The sequence below is a fragment of the Seriola dumerili genome, unplaced genomic scaffold (genome assembly GCF_002260705.1).
Source record: "Seriola dumerili isolate Sdu_G_001 unplaced genomic scaffold, Sdu_1.0 BDQW01000331.1, whole genome shotgun sequence".
NCBI classification, from domain to species: domain Eukaryota; kingdom Metazoa; phylum Chordata; class Actinopteri; order Carangiformes; family Carangidae; genus Seriola; species Seriola dumerili.
In genome coordinates this window covers 8800891-8812579 of record NW_019174586.1, presented here as the reverse complement: position 1 = coordinate 8812579, position 11689 = coordinate 8800891, and the positions used below count along the sequence as shown (strand labels likewise).

Genomic DNA, 11689 nt, shown 5'->3' with positions numbered 1-11689 from the left:
AGAGGAGACAGAAAATAAGTTAATGAGATAAAACTGAATGTTTTGCTGCATGTAGGAAAATTCTATCAGCCACATGAGAGTGAGTTAATTGTTCAACTATATTTATCTTTGTCCTGCAAATGTTTGCATGTTTGGGACAAGGTACGGTTACCATAGCAAACACTAAGTAATCAGCTAGCTAGCTAGCTAGCTAGCTAGGTTAGCAAAGTGCATTTGTAATTCACATTAACTCTAATATTAATTTGGATGTTAACTGTCTCCTGTTCTCCGGTCAAAACACGTAGGGAAAAAAACGCTCCAGCTTTTAGGAGCATCATACACGTTAAAACTGTTGGACGTTAAAGAAAATAAACATTTACTTACCGAAAGAAACGGTATATCAGCGTCTCTCCAGTCTGTTAGTGCCGAAGAATGAGCCATAATTATTGTGAACCGAAAACTCATTAAAACTAAAGAACTAACAGTAAAACTGTCAGTGCAAAATTCCTCCTCCGCCGACAAATATTAAGAAAAATAACAGAAATTTAACACAACTGATTCAATACGATGCAATCACGACCCAAGCTCCCCTCCGGTGATCGACCTCCCGGCCTGCCGCGTCATCCGATCAATCATTGCAGACCAGGTATATCAATCAAACAGACACGCCCCCAAAAATACCTGTTTTTAAGGCTTAATATCTAATTAATTACATGATTATTTTCAGATGGACCACCAGAACACGAGGTGTGGATTTAGCCCATCACACCATATCGACTGAGTATTTCATGAGAGAAGTTGGTGTTTTTTGAATGAGTGTGTATTGGAACCTGTGGTTAAACCTCTGTGATCCAGCAGAATGAAGGAAACCACCTGATCCAAGGCCAGACATAATTTCTGGTGCATTTGATATGACAATAACTTAAATGTAATAAACATAATATCATTTTAACTCATCTTAAACATTTAACTATGATATGTGTGGAAATGCAATTACACAAAATACAAACTGCTTTTTACAGAAATTGATTGAGTGATTTGAGCCTAAATGTATGGGGTGGAGTAATGTGCATGACTTACCATTTCTTGCTGGGCAAGGTGTGGTTCTGGCCCGAGGTGGATTCTGCCATAGCTATAAAAACACAAAAGGAAAAATAAGGACATAAGCAGCTCCTCTTGACTATGAAATGTTTTTGAATCATTCTAAGGACTTCACAAGATAAAAGATTTATCAATCATCCATTTAAACTTTATTTACCATATCATGTAATAAAACAAGACTTTATGACTAAATCTGAACAAATGATACATGTACATGTGAAGAAGACACACACACACAAAAACACTGAAAGAGGAAGAGCTTCTGTCTATGTACACATGCAAAGCACAAAACTGTAAAATGTGGTGCTCAAAATTCCTGTGTGACACTGAACATAAATATACATCGATACATATATTAAAGAAAAAATTAATGAAACAATGAAAACAATCCTACAAAACTATGTACAAATGTGTTTTAGAATGACAAAACTCCTGCTGGGCAAGATGTGCAAAAGATCACAATATAGATAATATCATTTGCAGGGATAATACCTCAAGGTGTTGATGTAAAGGGGTTGATTGATGAGGCCACATGCAGAAGAAAAGGCTGGTGCTGACCCATCATTGGTGATTAGACTGGACTTCTGGTCCTGATACAGACAAACATGCGATAGGACAATTCCTTTAGATCATACGAGTTCTTTATAATCAAATATGTTAGATCTGTTGTGTGTGTATATTCAATTGTGAAGATACACATGAATATGCAAAAATACAGTATGAATATTATGAAATTTAAATGCAAGGAAATTAAGAGTAAACAACTAGAGGCATGATAACACTATATAACCAACAAATGCAGCACGTTTCGTTTCGTTCAATATGAACTAATCTTTTATCTTGTACATTATTCTGTGGTTTCACAGACTAAAAACTGAAAGGGTAGCATACAGGTTCTTCCCGTTAGTCTCATCCCACCCCTAGTCATGACGTAACTTCTGTTGTGATTTGACACTATAATGAATAAAGATTGATTGATTTATTGCTATAGCTGTCAATTTTAGTCCTCGAGTTCATAGTTAAATGCTTTATTTGTTAACTGCTATCAAGGAATATGACTCTCCTTTGTAGTATGCATGAAAGAAGATGCCGCGAAATTAGTGGACTTCTATGTAGTGTCCGCTGATAATGTCTGGGCTGGTCTGGACAGAAAATGCCAGGGCTGAATTTTTGTCCCAGTCCACCCCTGGATATAGAGTATAATAGCACCGGGACTTGTCTCTCTTAGATTGTAACAAACTTTGCAAAGATGAATATATTTACTGAAATAACATTTGTGTTAAATTATGTATGGTCGTCAGAAGAGGATGAAGGAAAGACGCCTGGATACATCAGCGCACTCCTGAGGTAACGTGTAGACAAAGGATCAAGGGTCCGTGCATGAAATATAATTCTTCTGCAGTTGTTCAAGTTGTATAATGAAAAATGCAGTTTAGAGGGTATTGTTTAATTTTGTTGTCCTTCTTGTGCTAAGTGCAAATGTATGTTGACGTTTGTGAGCTCTTTCTCCATTAGTCGCTGTTAACGCCTTGCGTGTGTTATTGTCCCATTAAATGAAGACGTGCAATTCAATTCAGCGTCAGTTTGTTCCATTATCCAACTTTACGCCCATACGGTCTATGGCCCTGACGAACCGGCCTGTAGGAGTGAACTTCCTCCAGGAGGTGGCAGTAACACAACACCGAGGCTGCCAGCTGCCGTTAAAACCTCAAAGAAGAAGAGGAGGGGCAGAAGAAGAAATAGGAGGAAACAGAAGAAGTTGTAGTCGTGTTGTGAATCATGCCCCCACCTAGTTGATTAATAATTGTCTTGCCTGACGTTGAGCACCTCACCGAACAGGAAACGTGGGAGCTGAAAGACGAGCAGAGCAGGAGCAGCACCTGACGCGGCAGCTTTAACCTAACTAGGTAGAGTAAATACTCTTTATTTCTTGTATTTATGTCGCTAACAAGACCCCACAGTTAGCCATGAAACGTAACGATAAGAAGATGAAAGCTAACAGTTAGCCACAGGTACCGCGACATAATCCCAATCTCTGGTATTTAGGAAGTTATATAAACTCAGCGTTAGTCCTTCAGAAATTAAACGTCGACATTAAAAATGCGAAATCACTTCAAACAGACGGATTAAACCAGAACAACCTGAAATGTTAATGTTACCTTGTCACAGGGCATTTTTCTGCACGAAGCTCAACAGCAACTCACAGCTGTCACTTACTTTAAGTAACGTACCAAACACCACAGTGTAGAAATACGCATACAAGTAGAATTGCAACAATTAGTAGTAGGCTATTACAAGTTGATTTATTGATTAGTCGATAGAACCGACAGTGATCAGTAACTATTTTGATAATTGAATAATCATTTTGATTATTTTTTTTCGAAGGAAATGTGGTTCTTCAGTCTTTTATGATAGGAAACTTTATATATTTTGGTTTTGAACATGTTTATCGAACCAAACAAGTAATTTGGAGACATGGCGTTGATTTTTGGGAGATTAGGATGGACATTTTTGACATTTTTCTGACATTTTACTGACCAAATAACTAATCAATCAGTCGAGAAAATAATCCAACACCAGTTAGTCTCCATTCAATATTTTACTTGCATAAAAGTAAAAAAGTATTAACATCAGAATCAGAATACATTTAAAAATACATAATCTAGCAAAGTAATATACATTAGTCTGAAATAATCTGCATAATGAGTACTTTTTTATGTTTATTAATGCATTAATTCAGTGGGCTATTTTTATTTTTACTTTATATTTTGTGTTTATCTGAATCTGCAAAGTAATTGGTAACGGAAGCTATCAAAGGAATCTAGTGGAATAAAAAAGTATGATATTTACCTCTGAAATGTAGAGGAGAAGAAGTATACAGCAGCAGAAAATGGAAATACTAATACTAATACAAAGTAAAGTACAAGCACATCAAAATTGTACATAAGAACGTGAGTAAATGTACTTAGTTACTTTCCTTCGCTGATATTGAATGACATTTAGTAACACATGACACAGTAGTTATGAGATAAAATAAGAAGGCCAGCCCACAATATTTGTGCAATGTTTATATAAAAGACGAACAGATTTACATTTTATGAATGACTTTTCTGAGCTGGTTAACTCGCGATGAAATAAGTTACAGGAGAATAGAGTTGAACAATACATGTGCCAGACACTATTAATGGCTTAATATTACCTAAAGATCTAAAGAAGCACAGAACCACAATGCTGTATACAAAGTAATGTATTAATCTGGCAGACTACAAAAAGCAGTATTTACGTTAAAGCTAAGACAATAAGTCGATTTATCAATAAGTCGACGGACAGAATTTGACTCTGCAACAATTTCAATGATAGATTAATCATTTCAGTTATTTCACATTTTAAGCAAAAAAATCACTAGTTACAGATTCTGAAATGTGAATATTTAAAGGTCTTCTATGATAGCAAACTGGATATCTGGGTTTTGGACTGAGGCTCAGATAAAACAAACCATCTGAACATGTCACTTAAGGCTCTGGGATCAGGTGATCTGAGGTGATTAATCGATAATTTGATTGACAATGAATCTGACAATTTATTAAATATTAAAGCTATTCTTTAAGCAAAAAATGCAGAAAAAATTTTGACTACTGTGAGAATTTACTGTTTTTCTCTGTTTAATATGATTGTAAATTGAATATTTTTGGGTTTTAGACTGTTGGTCTGTTGGTCAAACAAAACAAACAATTAAAAGGTGTCAGCCTGGGCTTTGATGGGGATTTTTCACAATTTTATGATACTTTTAATTCCAGTTCATTGATTATTTGTGAAAGTAGTTGATAGTTGCAGTGGATACATTTTCAGTGCACAGAAATCTGTCTCCAGCCAAATAAAACATAAAGTCTGATTCAGTTTTGAGTCATGTAGTGTTTTTCCACAAATAGGAAAAAGGCATCAACTAACAAGCATTTTTGACAATTTTTTGATATTTTATAGACTGAAAGATTAGTCAAGAAAACAATCAGTGGAATAATTGAAGAAAATAATCCTTCGTGGCAGTTAGTTATGTTTTCAAGTTCAAGTCATTTTGTTTGATGATACTCCAAAGTCCAACTTATAAGCAAATAAAACATAGAAGTGCGGCAAGACTTCACAATGAGAAGCTGAAACTAGGTAGTGTTTGGCCTTTTTGCTTGAAAGATTACTTAAAAGATTAAGTGATTGTCAAAAATACCAGTATTTTAGATTAATCAAATAATTGTTTCAGCTCTAAATAAGTTAATACTGCATTTCTTGACAGCCGCAATAATGTATTCTCCCATTTTTCCAGTGTCTGCTGCCAAAATGTTGTCTGAGGGAGGCTCTTTCATGAAGGGGATGCTCATGGGAGGCCTCTTCTGCTTGGTGCTGTCACTCCTGGGTAGTTTCAGCCCCAGCACAGAGTCCAGGACAGAGGACCAACACCATCATCATCACGTAAAGGCCCCAAGTAAAGACGAGTTGAATCGCCTCTCTGACAGCCAGGTGCAGGAGTTGAGCAATCAAGTCCGGGTTTATTGCATCATCATGGTACAGCCAAAGATCCTTGTTTATTGGGCTACAGCTATGGACACCTGGAGCAAACACTGTGACAAGGCTGTGTTTTACACCTCAGAGTCCTCTAAGGCACTCGAGGCCATAGACCTGAAAGAAAAAGATGACTGGGCAAGGTTACGTAAAGCTCTGAAGCATGCTTATGAGAATGCCGGCGACCTGCGCTGGTTCTTTGTGGCACAACCGACTACTTTTGCCATCATTGAGAACCTCAAATACCTGGTGCTTGCAAAGGATCCCAGTGAGCCCTTCTATCTGGGCAATGCTATGAAGTCAGGGGAGCTTGAGTATGTGGCGTATGATAGTGGCATTGTTCTAAGCTATGAAGCTCTGAAAAGGCTGGTTCACGTGTTCCAGGACGAAGACAAATGTCCAGAGAGAGGACGAGCCCTGTGGAAGCTGAGTGATGACAAGCAGCTGGCCGTGTGTCTCAAATATACAGGTGTGTTTGCAGAGAACGGAGAAGATGCACACGGAAAGGGCCTGTTCAACAGCAAGAGTGTCGACAGCCTGATAACAGACAGCATGAAGGACAACCCCACCAATGTGGTGGAGGGCTGCTGCTCCGACTTGGCAGTCACATTCAGCGGGATGTCACCAAATCAAATGCAGGTCATGATGTTTGGAGTTTACAGACTCCGACCTTACGGACACGATTTTCATGACTCGTTAACATTTTACCCTCCTGAAGGATCAGACAATGACTAGAGACTTATTCCTTCAAGCTGGATGTTGCATTTTAATTATTTTGCGTCAGTGATGGCAAAACTCAGTTTTGGGAGATGGGTTTTCTTATGCTGTTTGTAAAACTTGATCCTGGGTGGGAACAACACTTTTATGTATATTTGTACCTTTTGCACTTGGCACAATCAGCGCCACATTTCTTTGTGGTGTAGGTACACAGCCAATGGGAGTGCCGTCCTTTTGAATGAAGATATGACTGGGAAATATATCAAACCTGTGACATAAGATTACCTGGAAGTTTTGGTTATTGTAATATTGTTATGTATCTTAAATGTTTGTCTTTTTGTCGTCTTAAAGCTGCATTAGTTATTGAGTGATACTGTTTTGAAATTATTTAACTGTTCAAATTGCTCGGCCCTCTTCACCACATTACGAATTACTTTTTCTTTCCTCTGAGAATTGAACCAAACATGTTCTAACCCAGTTCTAAATTAAGTGCATTTCTTGTCATGTAATGCTTGTTTATCTCTACATATTACAAATTGGCCTTCACAGCTTAATTAATCAGTGAGTAAAGTAAAGTATATTTCTTCTGTCACACAAAAAAAAAAAAAAAAGGACGGAGGTGTCATTGTTCCACTGACATTTTAAAAACACCTGGCTTCAGACTGACCATATGATGCCTTTTTAAAAAGAAAAGAAAAGAAAAAAAAAACACTTGGATAATAAAAGTAAGTAAAATGAATCACTGAATGACTATTACAGGGTGGGAATGAGGGTGAAAGAACGCTAGTAGCTTCCAGGTGTTAATGAGGTTTACCTTTAGTATACTGTGAATGATTTTTGCTCAAGGGTAATTTTTTTTTTTTTACAATTAAAGGACTTCTTTGCTAAGATGAATGCTTCATATATATATATATATATATACTGTACATATATATACGTATACATATATATATATATATATACGTATATATATATATATATATACATATACATATATATACGTATATATATATATATATATACACATATACACATACACATACACATACACGAACTGGGGCCCCTATTTTCTATTCTGCCTTGGTTACTAGTTACACTGGAGACCCCTTTTTTGTCCACACATCCAGTGGTGGAATGTCACCAAGTACATTTACTCAAGTACGTAAATACAATTCTGAGGTACCTTCAGTATTTTAATTTAATGCTACTTCATACTTTCACTCCACTACATTTCAGTGAGACTTCTTACTGCACTACATTAATCTGTAGCTGTAGTTACTAGGTACTTTTCAGAATAAGATTTTACATGCAAAACACTCAATTTAAAAAATATGATGCCGTGCTTTGCTGTTAAACTGATCAGTAGTGTATACAGTACCTAAAATTGGCTACACTTTGAAAAACTACATTAAGTTATAGTATCCAATAATACATATTATTAAAAATGTTACTCTGAAAGAGCGTTCTTGCATGAATACTTTTTACGTGTAATTGACTATTTGTAGACTATGGTATTTCTACTTTTACTTAAGTATCTGAGTACTTCCTCCACCACTGGTTATATCTTAACACATACTGCAAAATAACATTTTGCTGCTGTCAGGCAAGATTATACACTATTATACAGTTTTAGTTAGGTGTACCTAATAAACTGCCAACTGAGTGAATGCCCACAATTTCTGCCAATTTAACTTGACAGAAACCAGACTGTTGAGCTGTACTCACAAAAGAGAGGAGCAGAATAACCAGTTGGAAATAGGCTACCCTTTCAGTCAGTATGTAAACACGCTCACACCCTGTTTTGTTGAAGACACAGGTCAATATATTAACTCAATGCATGAAAACCTGATAATCAAGATAAGCCTGAAGTAATGAATTAGCCTTTCTTGTCACATTTATCATTTGATTTAAATTCTATAATCACAGGCAACACAATAACATGGGCATCAAAATACCAGATGACAATCAAGTTTAAAGCGAGATCTTTCTTTTATTTGTGCATAATGGCAACTGATTCAAAGCCTTCAGCAAGTTACGCAGCTAAGTCCGCAGGTGTAAACGGTTGACTGGCAGCACATGCCTCACTGTCAAGAGCTCCACACTTTCCGGGCGGGGTGGGGGGGGTTGGGCAGTGGGTGTTGCGGGTGTTGATGTCATCATTTATACGTCTTCATGTGCCACAATCCATCATTCAGATAGTGAACATTCTCGATTCCAATTCCCTTGTTGACTTTTTCTCTATTTGCAAAAGACAGATACAGATTAAGATCATGCATCTTCATGACAGACGCAAAGACAGGAAATGTTTTCTTCTGTAAAAATGTACACAAGGCTTACATGCTTTCTGCAGACATCTTCATAACACCAACACAAAGTGCATGTTGTTTTCCCTCTGCCATAATGGCCTGCATCCTCTTGTTAAGGACAAACTTGTTGGTAATTTGAATTTAAATGTAGCTACTGGCGACGTCAGAATATTTCCTAAATATATTGGAAGGTTATATGTTTCAGTATTGTAAAAATAGAAAAGAAAGAAACTCTATGGTAGAGAACAATTTTACACATTTACTGTAGTGCAAAAATCAAACAGCCTCAACGTGCATGGCTGGATTAACCATCTCGACGGCCTCAGGACATGAGATTTGGGCCCAGAAACTTCCCAATGAACCCAGAAACACATCAGTACTACTAGAGCTGGAATGATTAATTGATTGACAGAAAATTAAATGACAAGTCTTTTTTTTTTTTTTTTTTTTTATAGCAAAGGTGTCAAAAAATGTACTGGCACCAGCTTCTCAAATATGAATATTTGCTAGTTTGTCAGTTTTCTATCATACATCATTTTTGGGTTTTTGACTGTTGGATAGACAACAAAAGCCAGTACAAACAAATATGAATATGTTAGCTTGGGCTTCGGGGAATAATGATCAACATATTTCACTATTTTCTGACATTTAAAACATTAATCATTTGATCATCAAATAATGTGTTGGTGTTAGTGTTGGTTGTAGCCTTAAAGTACTCTTTAGTTTACAACGAACAACCACAATCTAAACTAAAACAATGAAGGTCTTGAAACTAGATTTTCATACAGAGTCCATCTAAAAAGACAAAACTGTACTTCAGTGGTGCAAAGTTCTAACAAATTTGTGATGAATCAAATTATGTAGATAGAAATGATATGGAGTGAACTTGTGGCTTTTGGGGCCCCTGGGTAGTTGCCCAGCTGGTATTCCAGCATCATGTATAAAAGGATACAACTACTGTGTCAGCTTTAGCTGTGTAGAGTTTAGCCCCTGGTGACGTCAGCCCAGGACACATGATGTTGGCTCCACTTAAGACAAATTTAATGGCCCCTTTGTCTACTTGCTGGTGTGGGAGAATGAAAGGATCTATGAAAAGAGAAAGGAGTTTCTTATCAGTGTGAGACAATTCAGATACAACAGTCAGCAAGTTGGCCTTAGTGGAGCTTACATTTATGCAACAGTCTGAGTGTTGGGTAGAATGGTCCTTCTCTCTGTCTGAAGAAAAGCAGCTCTCCATTCACTGTCAGGATTTCAATGTGTTCATGGCTGGAGGAAGAACAAAAATAAAGAAATGCAAAACATCCACTACACAAAATGACAGTGTATGAGATACTGATGAGAAAAATTAAATAACACATCATACCATCTCACTATTTTGACAGGGTCCTTTTTTGGCATTATGTGATTGAGCCATGACTCAATGTCAGGAAACTGTTCCAGCAGCTGATTTTTGATGCCTTTGATCACTGATGTTTTCAGCTGGATACAGTTCGACACATTTTCCTTCTCATCAAATCTGAAACAAATGATATGCAAAATGAGGCCATGAGAGGTGTGATATACAGCTGAGCGCTCTGGAAAAAGATAGTAAATGGGCCTTAAATTAATGTTAATTTGTCTATTTACTGTTCCCAAGGTAACAGATACATGAATACATAAATCATTTAAACAATTATGGATCTATTTAAATCTTATACAGACAGTCCCTATTTCAACTGAATTTCAGAGTCTTAATATTGCAGTTGTTGAAAGCAGTACATTTACTTGAGTACTTGTACATTACTATGGATTAAAGGCCCTGCACACTCACACTGGTGTGTGGCTGATCAGACCTGCTCAGGTTGTAGTGCAAAGCTCTGCTGGGATTTACCTGAGGTCACCAATAAAATGACGAAATTGTGAGTCATCTTGCTCTCTGTTTTTGATCTTATCTTATACGACAAAATATCACCTTCACAACCTTGAGGGCTCTATAATTGAACACTTTTGGCAAAAGTATGCCATTCTGCAAAATAAGTACTTACACTGAACATTTTAAGTACATTTTGCTGGTTATATTTCTGTGTTTTCACACAAGTAGAATTTTGAACTCAGGTCTTTTACTCAAGTGTTTTCAGTGTGGTCCTGATGCTTTTACTTGAGTAAAGGATCTGAATACTTCCGCCACTGTAATATAGTTCTGAATTTTATTTTCAATACACACTGACAGAGGAGACAGTTTTGAGACCTTAATAGATAAAATACGTACATATTAAAATTAGTGATTATGAATGCAAGTAGCTATGTGATTCTAATTTTCAAAGTGAAATTACTCTTAGCGGGTGTAGAGATGTGCCCGTATGTTTCCACTTGTCTCAAGATGACACGACTTAATTATGATTTATGGATTTATGGCGGTATTGTCATGTTCAGAAACGTCCAGTTTTTGATCTGGCTTAGGCCAATTGTAAAACAATAACAGGGGATTTCATGAAATATAATTCATGTCAACTTGTCTCACTGACTGAATACAAACCATCATGCTCAAAAAGAGGATGTCTAATCAGTTAGCGTTAGCCACCTAGCTGCAGTTAGCTAATGCTACAACATGGAAATACTCAGCAACTTACTTTTTAAACATTCTCGGTGGTCGCCGTTACCGTGTTCCTCAATAGTGATGAACTTGTCCGCACTTAATGCACCAGATCAGATATGGTAAACACAAGCAAATTACAAAACACAAATAATCTGTTGAGTAATGCTAGAGCAGTTCCACGCCTGTTTTGCAGCGGAGGGCCAGCAGCAGTATAAGTGTTGTGTCATTTCACGACAGTTTTTGACGTTACACGGCAGGTCAGGCTGAATTCGACTGTCACCTAGGTAACCTCTGTACCTGAAATATTTAGCTTTACAAAAAGCAAAGTCGTCATAGATGTCAGTTTTTATCTTTCACAGACAGTTAAACAAGTCAATGATGAGTCTACTAATAAACATTCCATACACATCAAATTGATGCATTAAAATAGAAAAAATAAAAAGATACATAAAAAATAAAA

At 36.7% G+C, this 11689-nt stretch overlaps 2 protein-coding genes across 2 annotated transcripts; one reads left to right on the top strand and one right to left on the bottom strand.

Annotated features, from left to right (window-relative positions):
* The first annotated feature begins 2838 nt into the window (after positions 1-2838).
* c1galt1c1 (C1GALT1 specific chaperone 1) lies at positions 2839-6963 on the top strand. The gene is made up of 2 exons (XM_022760188.1): positions 2839-2987; positions 5396-6963. Exon 2 carries the CDS (start codon positions 5410-5412, stop codon positions 6364-6366), a length of 957 nt encoding a protein of 318 aa, XP_022615909.1. The 5' UTR covers positions 2839-2987; positions 5396-5409; the 3' UTR covers positions 6367-6963.
* Positions 6964-8324: 1361 nt separating this feature from the next.
* Positions 8325-11452, bottom strand: mcts1 (MCTS1, re-initiation and release factor). The gene is made up of 6 exons (XM_022760057.1): positions 11264-11452; positions 10018-10170; positions 9823-9920; positions 9607-9740; positions 8686-8753; positions 8325-8586 (listed from the first exon to the last, which is right to left on the bottom strand). The coding sequence occupies exons 1-6, from the start codon at positions 11272-11274 to the stop codon at positions 8505-8507; spliced, it is 546 nt and encodes a 181-aa protein (XP_022615778.1). The 5' UTR covers positions 11275-11452; the 3' UTR covers positions 8325-8504.
* Positions 11453-11689: the final 237 nt, after the last annotated feature.

Coding starts and splice junctions, on each gene's coding strand:
- c1galt1c1 (XM_022760188.1), top strand. CDS start 5,410: ATGTTGTCTGAGGGAGGCTCTTTCATGAAGGGGATGCTCATGGGAGGC.
- mcts1 (XM_022760057.1), bottom strand. Junction 9,741..9,822: donor ACTCAGACTGTTGCATAAAT/GTAAGCTCCACT, acceptor CTCTTTTCATAG/ATCCTTTCATTCTCCCACAC. Junction 8,754..9,606: donor CTAAAGCTGACACAGTAGTT/GTATCCTTTTAT, acceptor AAGAGGATGCAG/GCCATTATGGCAGAGGGAAA.